General features: G+C 35.8%; 1 protein-coding gene across 6 annotated transcripts in view; it reads right to left on the minus strand.

Annotated features, from left to right (window-relative positions):
- Nucleotides 1-16,800, minus strand: part of SBF2 (SET binding factor 2) — a gene marked incomplete at its 3' end in the record, with an annotated part of 467,309 nt that overhangs the window by 213,189 nt on the left and 237,320 nt on the right. For all 6 annotated transcript variants that reach the window (XM_079707414.1, XM_079707413.1, XM_079707411.1 and 3 more), the window contains exons 7-8: nt 4,209-4,341; nt 2,849-2,957 (exon numbers count right to left, since the gene is read on the minus strand). In XM_079707414.1, the coding sequence (XP_079563540.1) occupies nt 2,849-2,957; nt 4,209-4,341 (242 nt within the window). The remainder of the gene's footprint in view (nt 1-2,848; nt 2,958-4,208; nt 4,342-16,800) is intronic.

A 16,800-nucleotide genomic window follows, 5' to 3' on the forward strand; every position in this document is an offset into this window, starting at 1 on the left:
AAATTGAGACTGTGATTAAAAATTTTCCAACAAACAAAAGCCCAGGACCAGATGGCTTCACAGGCGAATTCTATCAAACATTTAGAGAAGAGCTAACACCTATCCTTCTCAAACTCTTCCACAATATAGCAGAGGGAGGAACACTCCCAAACTCATTCTATAAGGCCACCGTCACCCTGATACCACAACCAGACAAAGATGTCACAAAGAAAGAAAACTACAGGCCAATATCACTGATGAACACAGATGGAAAAATCGTCAACAAAATACTAGCAAACAGAATCCAACAGCACATTAAAAGGATCATACACCATCATCAAGTGGGGTTTAGCCCAGGAATGCAAGGATTTTGCAATATATGCAAATCAATCAATGTGATAAACCAAATTAACAAATTGAAGGAGAAAAACCATATGATCATCTCAATAGATGCAGAAAAAGCTTTTGACAAAATTCAACACCGATTTATGATAAAAACCCACCAGAAAGTAAGCACAGAGGGAACTTACCTCAACATAATAAAGGCCATATATGACAAACCCACAGCAAACATCGTTCTCAATGGTGAAAACCTGAAACCATTTCCTCTAAGATCAGGAACAAAACAAGGTTGTCCACTCTCACCACTATTATTCAACATAGTTTTGGAAGTTTTAGCCACAGCAATCAGAGAAGTAAAAGAAATAAAAGGAATCCAAATCGGAAAATAAAAAGTAAAGCTCTCACTGTTTGCAGATGACACGATACTATACATAGAGTATCCTAAAGATGCCACCAGAAAACTACTAGAGCTAATCAATGAATTTGGTAAAGTAGCAGGATACAAAATTAATGCACAGAAATCTCTTGCATTCCTATACACTAATGATGAAAAATCTGAAAGAGAAATTAAGGAAACACTCCCATTTACCACTGCAAAAAAAAGAATAAAATACCTAGGAATAAACCTACCTAAGGAGACAAAAGACCTATATGCAGAGAACTATAAGACACTGATGAAAGAAATTAAAGATGATACCAACAGATGGAGAGATATACCATGTTCTTGGATTGGAAGAATCAACATTGTGAAAATGACCATACTACCCAAAGCAATCTACAGATTCAATGCAATCCCTATCTAACAACCAATGGCATTTTTCACAGAACTAGAACAAAACATTTCACAAATTGAATACAAACACAAAAGACCCCAAATAGCCAAAGCAAACTTGAGAAAGAAAAACGGAGCTGGAGGAATCAGACTCCCTGACTTCAGACTACACTACAAAGCTATAGTAATCAAGATAGACGGTGCTGGCACAAAACCAGAAATATAGATCAATGGAACAGGATAGAAAGCCCAGAGATAAACCCAGGCACATATGGTCACCTTATCTTTGATAAAGGAGGCAAGATATACAATGCAGAAAAGACAGCCTCTTCAATAAGTGGTGCTGGGAAAACTGGACAGCTACATGTAAAAGGATGAAATTAGAACACTCCCTAACACCATACACAAAAATAAAATCAAAATGGTTTAAAGACGTAAATGTAAGGCCAGACACTATCAAACTCTTAGAGGAAAACATAGGCAGAACATTCTATGACATAAATCACAGCAAGATCCTTTTTGACCCACCTCCTAGAGAAATGGAAATAAAAACAAAAATAAACAAATGGGACCTAATGAAACTTAAAAGCTTTTGCCCAGCAAAGGAAACCATAAACAAGACGAAAAGACAACCCTCAGAATGGGAGAAAATATTTGCAAATGAAGCAACTGACAAAGGATTAATCTCCAAAAGTTACAAGCAGCTCAATACCAAAAAAACAAGGAACCCAATCCAAAACTGGGCAGAAGACCTAAACAGACATTTCACCAAAGAAAATATACAGATTGCCAACAAACACATGAAAGAATGCTTAACATCACTAATCATTAGAGAAATGCAAATCAAAACTACAATGAGGTATGACCTCACACCAGTCAGAATGGCCATCAACAAAAAATCTACAAACAGTATATTGTGGAGAGGGTGTGGAGAAAAGGGAACTCTCTTGCACGGCTGGTGGGAATGTAAATTGATACAGCCACTATGGAGAACAGTATGGAGGTTCCTTACAAAACTAAAAACAGAAGTACCATATGACCCAGCAATCCCCCTCCTGGGCATATACCCTGAGAAAACCATAATTCAAAAAGAGTCATGTACCACAGTGTTCACTGCAGCTCTATTTACAATAGCCAGGACATGGAAGCAACGTAAGTGTCCAATGACAGATGAATGGATAAAGAAGATGTGGCACATATATACCATGGAATATTACTCAGCCATAAAAAGAAACGAAATTGAGTTATTGGTAGTGAGGTGAATGGATCTAGAGTCTGTCATACAGAGTGAAGTAAGTCAGACAGAAACAGAAAAACAAATGCCCTATGCTAACGCATATATATGGAATCTAAAAAAAAAAAATAATAAATAATGGTTCTGAAGAGCCTAGGGCCAGGACAGAAATAAAGATGCAGACGTAGAGAATGGATGTGAGGACCTGGGGAAGGTGAAGGGTAAGGTGGGACAAAGTGAGAGAATGGCATGGGCATATATACACTACCAAATGTAAAACAGACAGCTAGTTGGAAGCAGCTGCATAACACAGGGAGATCAGCTCGGTGCTTTTTGACAACCTAGACGACGGGTGGGATAGGGAGGGTGGGAGGGAGACGCAAGAGGGAGGAGATATGGGGATATATGTATAGCTGATTCACTTTGCTATAAAGCAGAAACTAACACACCACTGTAATGCAATTATACTCCAATAAATGTTAAAAAAATAAAATAAAATAAAAATAAAGATGAATACTTACAAGCTCATGAACATCAGTTTTAAAGACAGAATGTACTCCAATAATGAAAGGTGTTGGGGAACTCAGAACTTCCAGTAGCTGAGCCGGGAGAATAGGAATATAAGGATAACTGGAAATAATAAAAATATACATGAGATATATTTGTTCTTCGGTCATATAACATACCTTTCTTTCATTTTTATGCTGTGTGAATTTTAGATTACCTATGTTTAGAAATTATCAATAATATTCTCAGGGTTGTTAATATTAAATTCTTGGAGAAAAAAGATTTTTAAAAAAATCTTCATGTGAAAGATATGATCCAATATAACAAGATATAAAGTAAACAAGGGCAGCTTCTTTATCCCTTACCCCTAGGCAAGCAGTCTCTTTAGGTTGTTCAAACTTGCTTGAAATAATTTTTCCTTACACAGCAATCTGACATCAGGTGGTAATACTGACTCCCTGATCGGTCTGTTCCCTCAATATTGGTGATGGTTTATTTGTCTATATAAAACAATCATTCAAATTCCATTTTCTATACTTGATTTTTGTATTCAATAAGAATGGCAAGGTACAAAAACAAAGGTTTAGTATGCTCTCTTATCCAGGAGTTAAGAAAAGCACATAGGTTAAAAAAATTTTTTAATAAAATCTGTAGACTGTCTAAATTTTTTCTAGTTTGTATACACTTAAGTTTCCTAGATATTGTGATTATCAAATGGATAAAAAAAGAGTATTAAAATATTCTACTTACAGCACTCTCAGTCATCACTTGTTTAGATTGTTTTATTTTTTACTTTTTATTATGAAAAATTAACGTCCCTCTCCCCCCCTCAAAATAGAGAGAAAAAAGGAAAATAAAGCCCTATGTATCTAATTCAGTTTTGACAATCACCAATGCATGGCCACATACATATTTCTACCCATTTTTGTTCTCTTCCCTACCATATTATTTGAAGCAAATCCCAGACATATCATTTATACATACTTTAGTATATATCTAAAAAAGGGCTCTTTAAAAAATAAAACCATAATACACTATAACCCTTCAAATTAATAATAATTCCTTAATAGTAAATAATCAGACAGTACTATCTTAAGACTTTTATCTCCTACTATATTCAAAGGGAATTAAATGTTGCTGACAATACTATTCAAATTATTTTTTCATGAAATAAATCACCACTCAATAATAGACAACTTGGAAAAGTTCCAAATTCCAGGCTAATTCCTATCAGAATAATGACTCCTATAACAATGTAACTTTGTAACATATGCCCTTGTCGTTCAAAACTGTCGTGCTATGATGTTTCGACTGATCATCGATAAGTAATGCATGATTTGGGAATAAATAAAGATACCAAATAAAAACTCTCACCTATATTTAAGAGGAAACATTAATGATTCCAGGGCTCTACAAGCATCACTAAGTCTCTGGAAACTTGCAGAATGGAAGAGAACCTTATTTTCTGTGAGGACTGCACAGAAGAGGCTGAGGACATTCTGAATTCCTGAAAACACAAAGAGCAAATGCTTACCAAATGCATGCATTTAATTTTACATGTGCTGCCAGCGAAGACTTAGAATGACATGGAATGAAAAAGCCAATATTTTAAAAACCTCTGAAGAAAAATATTTGGTTAAACTATAAATTCCATAGAGCCTAAGGGTATTTCTTTCCCAAACTTTCAGTTTTGTTTGTCTAATCAGTGTAACACTCATTGAATATATTAGTTGTTTGGAAATACACTATTACCTTCTTTTCAACTTAATCTCCAAGGTCTGTACTTAAATTTCTGTTTTAGATGCTTGGCATTGTTCTAGTAACATTTTTCCCTTTTAAAGTCCATTTGTCTGATGTTAACATAACCATACCAGTTTTGTTATTGAAATTTTCCTGGTGTATCTTTTTTCCACCTTTTTACATCAACCTTTCTTTACTTCTTGGAAATAGCACATTGTTGACAACTTTAAAAATCCCCACTAAAATCAACAAGAAAAAAGCAACGTAAGAGAATAATATGAATTTACAATTTACAAAAGAAGAAGTCAAAATGATAAACATGAAAAGAAGCTCCAAAACTTCTAATAATCAGAAAAATTCAACCTAATAAATTCATGAGGTATGATATTAAACCTACTACAATAGCCAAAATCAAAGCCTAACAATTCTAAGTTTTTATGAGGATGGCAGGGAAAGGAACTATCATACATACTGCTGTGAGGAATATAAAGAAACTTAAGATGCATATACCTTACCACCTAGTTATTACAGTAATTTTAGTAATTCCATTATGAGTTATTTATCACAGAAACTCTCTCACATGTACTCAAGAAGATAAGGTACAAAAAGGTATGTTGTAGAAGTATTTAAACAATGAAAAAGGTGGGCACATCCTAAATGTAAGAATGAAGAATAAATTATAGTAAAATCATACTATAAATTAAACTTCCTCTGATTGAAGATGGCAAATGTTGACTGAAACAAAAAATGAAAAGCAATTATACTCCAATAAAGATGTTAAAAAAAACACAAAATTTATAAAATGAAATAATTATTAAAGAAATTTAAATACAATTCTCAAGTGATATGGCTTTTGGGGGTAGGTCTGTAACACTTATACTTGTGAATTTAAGATAGATTAAAACATCACTAAGACTTTTGGGATACCTTTACAGCAGTGAAAATAAGAGAGTTAGTGCTACATATATCAACATGAATAACTCTCCCAAATATAGTATCGAGTGAGGAAAGTAAGGTATAAAGTGATGCTATAGAATGACAGCATTTATATATTGTTTAAAACCATACAAAATGCTACTATATATTGTTCAGGTATATACAAACATACAGTCAAAATATAAAGATATATCTGGGACTAAAAAATACCAAATTCGGGATAGTATACATCTCTGGGATGAGAAGGCATACGCAGGAGGTTTCAACTATATCTATGATGCTACATTTGTTAAACTGGATCATAGATACATTAAACATTTTTTTGGGGGGGGAATAATTTAAAGCTTACAGAAAAGTTGCAAGAATAGTGCACAGAGCACCCATCTACCCTTCACAATGATTCACCTAATGGTAAAATTTTGCTCCATTTGTTTTAACATTTGTACTTATGTGCTAGCATGCCCTGACTCTTTCTACAAACACACACACATTTTTCTAAGCCATGTGAATGTACACATCATGACATTTACCCCTAAATACTTCAGTGTGTTTTTTGTAAGAATAAAGATAATGTCTTCCTAACCACAGTATGGTTATCATCCTCAGTAAATTAAACATGTTGCAATACTTGAAGTCTAATCTTACATTTGTATTCCAATTTTGTCCACTGACTCAATGTTATTCTTTGGAGCTTTTCCCCTACCATCAGGATTCATTCTAAGCTCAATATTCCACTTAGCTGTCATGTTTCTTTATTCTCATTCAATATGGAGCATTTCCACAACCTTAAATTTTTCTTTTACTGAGATAAAGTTCACATAACATAAAATTAACCATTTCAAAGAGAACAATTTATTCATTTGCTCACTAAACTATCTTGCATCCCAGGAGTAAATCCTACTCAATCATGGTCTATGATCCTTTAACATGTTGTTGAATTTGGTTTGCCAATATTTTGTTGAAGATTTTTTCATCTAAGTTCATCAGGGATGTTGGCTTCTAGTTTCCTTTTCTTGTAGTGTCCAAGTCTGGCTTTGGTATCAGGGTAGTAATCCTGGTCTTTTAAAATGAGTTTGGAAGTGTTCCCACTTCCATTTTTTGGAAGAGTTTGTAATGGACAGGTATTAATTCTTCTTTCAATTTTTGGTTGGATTCACCAGTGAAGCCATGTGGTCCTGCACTTTCCTTTTGGGAATGTTTTTGATTACTGATTCAATCTCCTTAGTAATTGTTTTGTTCAGATTTTCTATTTATTATTTCGTTTTGGTAGGTTGTATGTTTCTAGGAATTTATTCATTCTTCTAGGTTACCTAACTGTTGGTATTTTCACAGTACTCACTATGGTCCCTAGTGTTTCTGTGGTATCAGTTGTCATGTCCCCTCTTTCATACCTGATTTTACTTATTTGAGTATTTTCTCTTTTTTTTCCTAAGTCTAGCTAAAGGTTTGTCAATTCTACTTATCTTTTTTAAGAAACAGCTGTTAGTTTCATTGATCTTTTCTACTGTCTTTTTATTCTCTATTTCATTTATTTTTTGCTCTGATCTTTGTTATTTCCTTCCTTCTACTAACCTCAGGCTTCATTTGTTCTTTTTCTAATTCCTTGGAATGTAAAGTTAGGATATTTGAGATCTTTCTTTTTCCTTAATGTAGATATTTATCACCGTAAACTTCCCTCTTAGATCTGCATTTGCTGCATCCTGTAAGTTTTGGTGTTTGCTTTTCCATTTTCATTTGTCTCATGATATTTTTGATGTTTTCATTGACCCACTGGTTGTTCAGGAGCATGTTGCTTCAGCTCTATACATTTGTGAATTTACAAGTTTTCTTCTTGATACCGATTTCTAGTTTCACACCATCCTGGTTGAAAAACACACTTGATATGATTTTAATCTTCATAAATTTATTAAGACTTGTTTTGTAGCCCAATATACAATTCATCCTGGAGAATGTTCAACGTGTGCTTGAGAAGAATGTGTATATTTTGTTGCTGTTGGATGGAAGGTTTTGTATATGTCTGTTAGGTCCATCTGCTATAACATGTTGTTTAAGTCCTTACTATTCGCCTTATTGATTTTCTGTTTGGATGACTTATCCATTTTGAATGTGGGGTACTGAAGTCTTCTACTATTATTGTATTGCTGTCAACTTTTCCCTTCAGCTCTGTTAATATTTGCTTTATATATTTAAGTACTCTGATGTTGGGTACATAAATATTTACAGTTGTTATAACCTCTTGATGAATTGACTATTTTATCATTATATAATGACTTTGTCTCTTATTACAGTTTTTGGTTTAAAGTCTATTCTGTCTGATATCAATGTAGCTATCTGTGCTTTCCTTTGGCTTTTATTTGCATTATATATATATATATATATATATATATATATATATATATATATATTTTTTTTTTTTTTTTGTGGTACACGGACCTCTCACTGTTGTGGCCTCTCCCTTTGTGGAGCACAGGCTCCGGACACACAGGCTCAGCGGCCATGGCTCACGGGCCTAGCCGCTACGTGGCATGTGGGATCTTCCCGGACCAGGGCACGAACCTGTATCCCCCGCATCGGCAGGCGGACTCTCAACCACTGCGCCATCAGGGAAGCCCAGATATATTTTTATATAGCTTCACCTTCAGTGTATATGTATCATGAAAGCTGAAGTAAGTCTTTTTTCTTTTAGGCTCTGGTGAGGACAGCAGTCAGCACCTAGCTCTGTGTTAATTAGAAGCTGTACCCTGTAAAGTATGCAGTCAAACACCTTTTAGGGAAACACTGGGAGAAGGGTATTTTTGCCTGCTTCCTCTGCACTGAGCCTGGAGGGATAACCACAGTAAGTGCTCACACACCCATTAAGAACTGCTTCTTTGTGTTCTATAGTCCTATGGGACTTGTGAACACAAACTCTGTTGGCTTTCAGAGCTAGGAGTTTGAGGGAACCATTCCTCAGGTGGGAGCCTTAAAAGTTGATGTTCAAGATGTGTGGCCCCAACCCTTTGCTCTTCAGGCAGAAGCTGGGCGTTGGGGGTTCCCTCTCCATTATTTGGTGCTGTGCAAGGAGTGGGGTTTATGGCAGGAGTGTATCTCCATCATTCCTACCCATTTCAACGTGGGTATTTTCTTAGGAGCCCAAGGTACAGGAGTAACTTAACTAGTTTCTGGATTTCTCTCACAGGGAATTGCTCCATGTGTAGCTCTCTGTGAAAGAGTGAAATTCAGGAGCCTCCTATGTTGCCATCTTGGTCCTGTGTCTCATCTAGTCCTCCTATGACTCTCTCATTACCAGGATTTTCCTGTTAAATTTCTAGCAGGTCTGCCACTAGCCCCAAATAGGATTATAACTTAGACAAGCAGAGTTAGAGTTTTTTCCCTTTCATTTCCTTCTGGATTCAATATTATTTTTCCTGACAATGATGCTGTGGGCTTAAGCTTTCCCCCCTTTTGGCAGCAAAGTTGCTGGTTTTATGGCCAGCCCTGCCCTAGCAAAACTATCATTTTCACTGATAGTACTGACATGTGGGAAAGATGGGAGCCACCCCAGGTAAGAATGCTGCAGGTTCCTACTATTCTTATCCAAAGGTCTAGCATGAATAAATGCTTCTGAGTTTGTTGTTTGCTTTTGGTCAATTTCCAGAGCACTGAAATAGTTGTACAATAACTGTACAACAATTTCTGTCTAGTTTCACACTGATTCTTTAGGGAGAGGATTAACTCTTCATACTGCCATAACCAGAATCATTATCCTTGGTGATGTCAATTTTGTTCACCTAAACTTTAGTTTATTGCTATCTAACTTCTCTAATGTATACTTCGTATTTTTCCTTATAACTAATAAGCAATCTGTGTTCAGACACTTTAGACCATGCAAATATCTTGTTCCTCACCAAAATTTCTGCCTAGATTTAGCATCTATTGATAATTACTATGTGAATCAGTCTTTACTATGACGATCATAAAATGCTTTTCCAAATCCAGCACTTCCTCCACATTCACCAGTCAGCACTCAACATTCTGCAATAAGCAGAACCCTCATTTATTCCCCCACTAACCTGCTTATTTATATATCCATTATCAGTATGGACTCATGGATTTCTTTTTTTTTTGGATTTCTATTTTTTTATTCCAACATTCTATAAGTCATTACTGCCCTTAATTATTTTTGTGCCAATTAAGTCCTAGATTTAGACAGTGGGCACCCTTTGAAACCTAGTTCTTGTGTCCCTGTGACATGAACTCATTTTTTTTTTTTCTTACTTTCTGGCTTGACAAAATAATCCAGGCTCATATTTTACCTACCCTGTCCCTGCTCTGAAGTCAGCCACTTCTCCAAGGAGGCTGGTTCCTTTTTGTGAGGAATGGCATTAAAGATCAAGGATACTGGGGTTTAGGGTAAATATTAGATCATTTCTTCTAGGGTGTCTTTGTTTCTGGGCTACTTCTGCAGATACAGCAGATACATGCACATACATGAACACGTATACATGCATAAAGACAAACAGACACACACACATATATATGTATACACACATATACATATATTTGAGAAATCCTGAGTCCACATCATTACTTTCAACTCCAGTCTATTCTCATAGGGTCTCCCCACTGACTCCAATACATATTTGTATGTCCCTTCTTCCAGTGAGAACCCTGGATTCTAATAACATACACACATTTATTCATTTGCTAAATCTTATATTATATATAAACTGCATGATTTTTTCAGCCATTCTAACTCAAAAAAAATCACACCAACTAAAAAGGAGTTAACAATTCATTTGCAATTCTCTCCAAAACTGAGGTTATATAGTCAAATACTGTGTTTATAAGTTACTTTGATTAGTTTTTCCTCTTCAGTATGGTTATGTTATTCATATGAAAGAGAGTGGAGTTTGTTTCTGTATGCTTTCAGTTTTAATTTTTTTTATTTCTTCCCATCATGATTGATCTAATATTGTATTCTGAAGACGTGAGACCTAAATAAGTTTTGAGAAGTCAAAACTACATAAGAAGGTCTACTCAGAGAAGTGTCACTCCTTCCTTGAATTAATAGTATTGTGCCAATCTCAATTCCCTGGTTGTTATAATGTACTATGATTACATAAGACATTATTGTTGGGGGAAGGTAGGTGATGTATTCTTGAGAATTCTCTGTACCATTTTAGCAACTTCTCGTGAGTCAAAGCATTTAAAAATAAAAATTTATATTAAAAAAGTCTGCAGCTGTATTAATTTCCAATGGCTATTATAATAAATTACCACAAACTTAATGGCTTAAAACAACATGAATATATTATCTTAAAGTTCAGGAGGTCAGAAGCCCTACTCTTGGCTTTTCCAGCTTCCAGCACCTGTCCACATTCCTGAGCTCATGGCTCCCTTCTATCGTGAAAGCTGGTAAGGTCGGTTGAGTCTTTGTCCCTTGTGTGATGTCAGAGTACACCACTCTGACACTGACTCTTTTGCTTCCCTCTTCCATCTTTTAAGGACCTTTATGATCACACTGGGCCCACCTAAAGGAGCTGACACTCGAGTTGTATTTTGAAGGATAAGCAGAAGTTAGAGTTAGGGAGACAAGAGCAGTAAGGCTTTCAAAGTTGACAGAAGACCATGTGCAAAGAAACAGAGGACTGAAGAAGGAAAAGGCACTGAGAGAGACCTACAAGTAGTTTTGCCAAGGGTAGGTTCATGAAGAATTTGTATACCATAGTAAGGAGTCCAAGCTTTTTTCCTGAAGACTCTAGGGAAGAACTTTTCCCTTTCCACTCCCATGTGAACCCTCTGTAATCCCTCACAAAAAAGATAATCCATCAGAAAATAAAAGTCATAGCTGGCATCATGTAGTAGTAGATAAATTGTGAAGAAGGAAGGCGTGCACTTTTAAGGGACTCTAACCTACTTATATCAGTAAAAACAATTTGTGATATCAAGGGGTGAAATATTAGACCATATTTACTAATAGAGGATTTATGTCTCATGTATTAGAAATGAGTTGGGATAATATTCTAGTGCTTAAAGGGTAAGTTTCTCATTATCCACAAAATTATTTAATGTAATATAGAATAAAATTTACCTGTGACTAACTGAAGGATTGCTTAAACTTTGTATTTTTAAATATAACATGCTTTCTTCAGCTTTAGATAATTAACAATCTCAAATATTTTAAGAAATTACATTAATGTTTTTATTCCTAACTAGCAACACTTGTTGCTGTGTTCACAGAGTTATTTAGAAATTCATTTTCTTTGAACTACTAGTCATAATCAGCTTTCTAAATAACCTTGAATTGTTTCCTAGTCTTTGGTAGCCAACATCCATCCAAAGCTACACAATAACAGTAGAGAAGACAATATGAAAAACAAACATTCCAGTGATAATTACTGCTGATTTCACTATAATGGTACATACACATCCTGTTGATTATGTAAATAGTAAAACATTCTGAAAAATTACTTCCTGATCTTAACTTTTCTTTAGGGGTTAAAGTTCTAAAATTCATAGCATCAAACATTAATGAACGTATTTGTTTCCTGTTTTGAAAAAACAACACCCAAAACTTTTCTCCAGAATCCTCCCCTTCTCTGAATAATAACGATATGTTACACAAATAGAACACTACGTCTCAGCTTTCAAATGGGCAAATTGAGGAACTGAAGGCCATGGTTTTCAAGACAGGTTATATTTCCAAAAGCCTTAAACAATTTACTATAATTCTGTCAATCCACAATGGAGAAAACTTAACAATGGTCATGGCTTAATACAAGTCATGAAAAAGGAGATTTCTCATTCATTCGGTTGTTATTTGTTGAGTAGCTACTATGCACAAGGTATCAGGAATACAATAATGAAGAAAAACAAAATCCCTACCCTCCCAGATTATCTAAAGCTTTATATAGTTTAGTTTTGTAACTACCACTGAGAAGCAATGTTTAATATTTTTTACAAATTCGGTATATTATTTCCAAATATATTATAAATGGAAATCTCCTAAGTAAAAAATAACTAAGAAATATAACTGAACTGGGCAAGTATGCATCGGTATATTTTAGTGGTTATGAACATGGGCTTATTCCCTTGAATGTGACATGAATTAAATACACTTTACATGCTTATAAGTAGAGTTTAGCAATCTGGTAATCTTTAAATACAAGAAGTCATTTAACAAATACTTATGACCAGAAAGAATTCAAATCTAAAACTGTATATCTATAGCCCAAGTAACAATCCACAGAAGACCAACTCAAGCAAAACTTTGTAAAAAGGTATAGCACATTTCCTTCCTTGTTGAACAACACAATTGGTTCTCTGGGTCAAGGGTAATCACATCAACCCCAAATGGTCCAGATTCTTAGTCTGTGCCTGTTCTGAATGACCAGGTTTTTAAATCTACTTTAATGTTTAAATTTAAGAAGCAGGAAACAAAAGAGGCTTTAGGAGCAGAAGAGCAAACAAAGGGAAAGAATAATATAGAGTGAATAACTGGAGAATTACAGCAAGGAACAAACAGGAAGCAAGTGCCTTGGCAGAACGAATTCTTTTAATTAAAACTTTCTTGGGCTTCCCTGGTGGCGCAGTGGTTGAGAGTCCGCCCGCCGATGCAGGGGACGCAGGTTCGTGCCCCGGTCCGGGAAGATCCCACGTGCCGCGGAGCGGCTGGGCCCGTGAGCCATGGCTGCTGAGCGTGCGCCTCTGGAGCCTGTGCTCCGCAACGGGAGAGGCACAGCAGTGAGAGGCCCGCGTACTGCAAAAAAAAAAAAACTTTCTTCTCCCCTTTCTTCCCTGCCTCTACTGTTAAACCTTTACCTAGCTGCTGAGATATATAAGAAACTGCTAAACTCTAGGGATAGATATAAAAAAAACTGAGGCAGGTTTGTAGGAGCTCGCAGCTCAGTGAAGATGGCAGGTTGGTAAAAAAATAATTAACACACAACAGAACAGCGACCTGTAAAAAATGCTACAGAGCACAGAAAAGAGGATAATTTATCTTGCCACCATTTGTAAGCTGCATACTTAATTGTTGGAATAACCATATTTTATAAGATTAATCTCTAAAGTGCTCAAAGAGGAACTTCCCTGGTAGTCCAGTGGTTAAGACTCAGTGCTTCCACTGCAGTGGGCCCACGCATTTGATCCCTGGTCGGGGAACTAAGATCCCACATGTTGTGCAGCGCGGGGCCAAAAACAGAGCAAAATGATATTTTACACAAGAGAACTTTGTGACAATGGTGGATAACAGTTAATAGCTATCTTGCCTCAGACATTTGCATTCATTAAAGGATAACTCAATTCAAAGACAAGGGCAACTATTTAGTGGTAGCATTTAAATGCCATAAAAGGAAAATGGAGAAGATAGTTTTGAATCAGGATTCTTATGAACTGTCCTCAAATGATATCACGTAGCAAGCACATACTTTATTTATGTGTAATTCTAGCAAGCATAGTACATTAGTCAACAAGCACTCCATTGGTCAATGACTGTCAGTCTTTGGTATTTTTAAAATGGTTTCCTTTATAAAACTAGCATAAATATTTAATGTTTAATTTTGAAAAGAAAGCAATCAATTTCCTGATAACATTCTGACTACTGCTGAATGCTCAAGCTTCATCAAACATCTTACTATTTCATGAAGGCCTGTCATGGCTCTATACCGTTGCTTATGTTCTTCCTTCTGCCTAGAATGTTCTTCTTCCACTTTTCTAGCTAGTAAGAGTTAGCTCTTAGTATCTCTATTATTGCACTAATTATACTGTACTGTAATTTTTAAAATGTATCTGATTCTCCACTAGGCTAAAAGTATTATCTGGGATAAGGGCTGAGGTTGTTTCACCTTTATATCCGTAGTGACTAGCACAGGACCTAGCACATGGTAATGGTTTTGTAAACATCTGATGAGAAAAATATACTCCTGCAGATCGGCATTATAGAAAGTTTATTCTTTGTGCTATTTATTACCAAAACGTAAACTGAACAGTCTTCCCTAGGACTCTGTAATAAAGTAGACATGGTAAGAAGTTTCTTCAGAAAAGTGCTCCAGAACAGATTAGTGAGAAGATTTGTTTCAAATCCCCAAGACAAACAGTTGACATCTAAACTGTCAAAAAATGATGGACTTCCCTGGTGGTGCAGTGGTTAAGAATCCGGTTGCCAACACAGGGGACGCAGGTATGATCCCTGGTCCTGGAAGATCCCACATGCCGCGGAGCAACTAAGCCAGTGTGCCACAACTGCTGAGCCTGCGCTCTGGAGCCCGCGAGCCACAACTACTGAGCACACATGCCACAATTACTGAGCCTGTGCGCCGCAACAAGAAGCCCGTGCACCATAACGAAGAGTAGCCCCCACTCGCCCCAACTAGAGAAAGCACGCGTGCGGCAACCAAGACCCAGCGCAGCCCTAAATAAAAAAGTAAATAAATTTATAAACGGTCAAAAAGTGATTAATCATAAATATAGTTACAGTAAAACACTAAATTTCCTATTTCCTTCTTTCCTAGCTAGAGCACAACATGCCATTTATAGTAACGGTCTAAACTCTTGTGCCCGCAAATTCTCCAACTACCTTTTTTTCTTTTTTTTAATTTTAAAAATTAATTAATTAATTACTTTTGGGTCACATTGGGTCTTTGTTGCTGCATGCGGGCTTTCTCTCTCTTTGTTGCTGCGTGCGAGCGGGGGCTACCCTTCATTGCGGTGCACAGGCTTCTCACTGCGGTGGCTTCTCTTGTTGCAGAGCGTGGGCTCTAGGTGCACAGGCTTCAGTAGCTGTGGCACGCGGGCTCAGTAGCTGTGGCTCACGGGCTCCAGACTGCAGGCTCAGTAGTTGTGATGCACAGGCTTAGTTGTTGCGCAGCATGTGGGATCTTCCCAGACCAGGGCTCGAACCCGTGTCCCCTGCATTGGCAGGTGGATTCTTAACCACTGCACCATCAGGGAAGTCCCTCCAACTACCTTTTAAACTACATGTATTGAGAAAAAAAACGGCTACTTCATTTTTTTCCATTATAACCGAGAATAAGACTAAAACAATAATGCTACATGAATAATCTAGGAAACTAATAAAAATAGTAATATGATCCAAGACACTAGATTTTGATCATTTAAGGAAAAAGAACAAAAATCATTTTACAACTGATGCACTAATCATGTGGTTCATAAATTTACCAATCAACATATTCTTCTTAAAGGTGTTACCTTTAAAGAGAACCATTTTCCACAACCTAAGCCTTCATTCTTTCCTCTGACATCTTTCTTCTTTCTATTTCAGGAACATAAATTATTTTTGATACTCTTATATGTCACTTTAAGAATAATTATATAGCATTACAAACAGAAGCTATTCCAGAGGAAGACAAAAGAGAGAATGCCAGAAGTTTTCCATTAAAATATTTAAAAGCAGAAATAACTTTCTAAATAGCAAGTTATGGTTACAATCAACATTTTAAGGATATTTATGTAAAAAGGAAAAATTATGTTTATAAGATAAACTGAAGAAAACTCTAGCTATTTTAATAATTTTTAAAAATCTATATTTAGTATTAGATATAATATACAGAAATATTGACTCAATAATTGCTAATGAAAACCTGACTAAATATGGGTGAGCAAAAAGAAAGTATGCATATAAAAATGTTTATACCAAGATGGAATCATGAGGAAATAAAAATCTTGATCAGACCAATAATGAATAAGGAGATTGAAATGGTAATCAAAACCTCCCAACAAAGAAAAGTTCTGGACCAGATGGTTTCACTGGTGAATTCCACCAAACACTTAGAGAAGAATTAATACCAATTCTTCTCAAACTCTTCCAAAAAACTGAAGAGGAAGGAACATTCCCTAAGGCCAGAATTACCCTAATAACAAAGCCAGATAAGGACTCTGTAAGAAAAGAAAACTGCAGGCCAATATTACTGATTAACACAGACATGAAAATTCTCAATAAAATACCAGCAAAATAAATTCAACAGCACATTAAAAGGATCATATACAATGGTCAACTGGAATTTACTCCCAGAATGTAAGGAAAGTTCAACATATACAAATCCATCAATGTGATATACCACGGTAATGAAATTAAAGATTAAAAAAATCCTATGATTATCTCAACAGATGCAGAAAAAACATCCGAAAGAACATTCTTTCATGATAAAAACTCTCAACAAATTGGGTATAGAAAAAACATACTCCAACATAATAAATGCCACATATGACAAGCCCAGAGCTAACATCTTATTGAATATTTAACAGTGAAAGCATGAAAGCTTTCCTGCTAAGATCAGGAACAGGACAA

This window comes from Hyperoodon ampullatus, assembly GCF_949752795.1.
Source record: "Hyperoodon ampullatus genome assembly, chromosome: 7".
NCBI lineage: Eukaryota > Metazoa > Chordata > Mammalia > Artiodactyla > Ziphiidae > Hyperoodon > Hyperoodon ampullatus.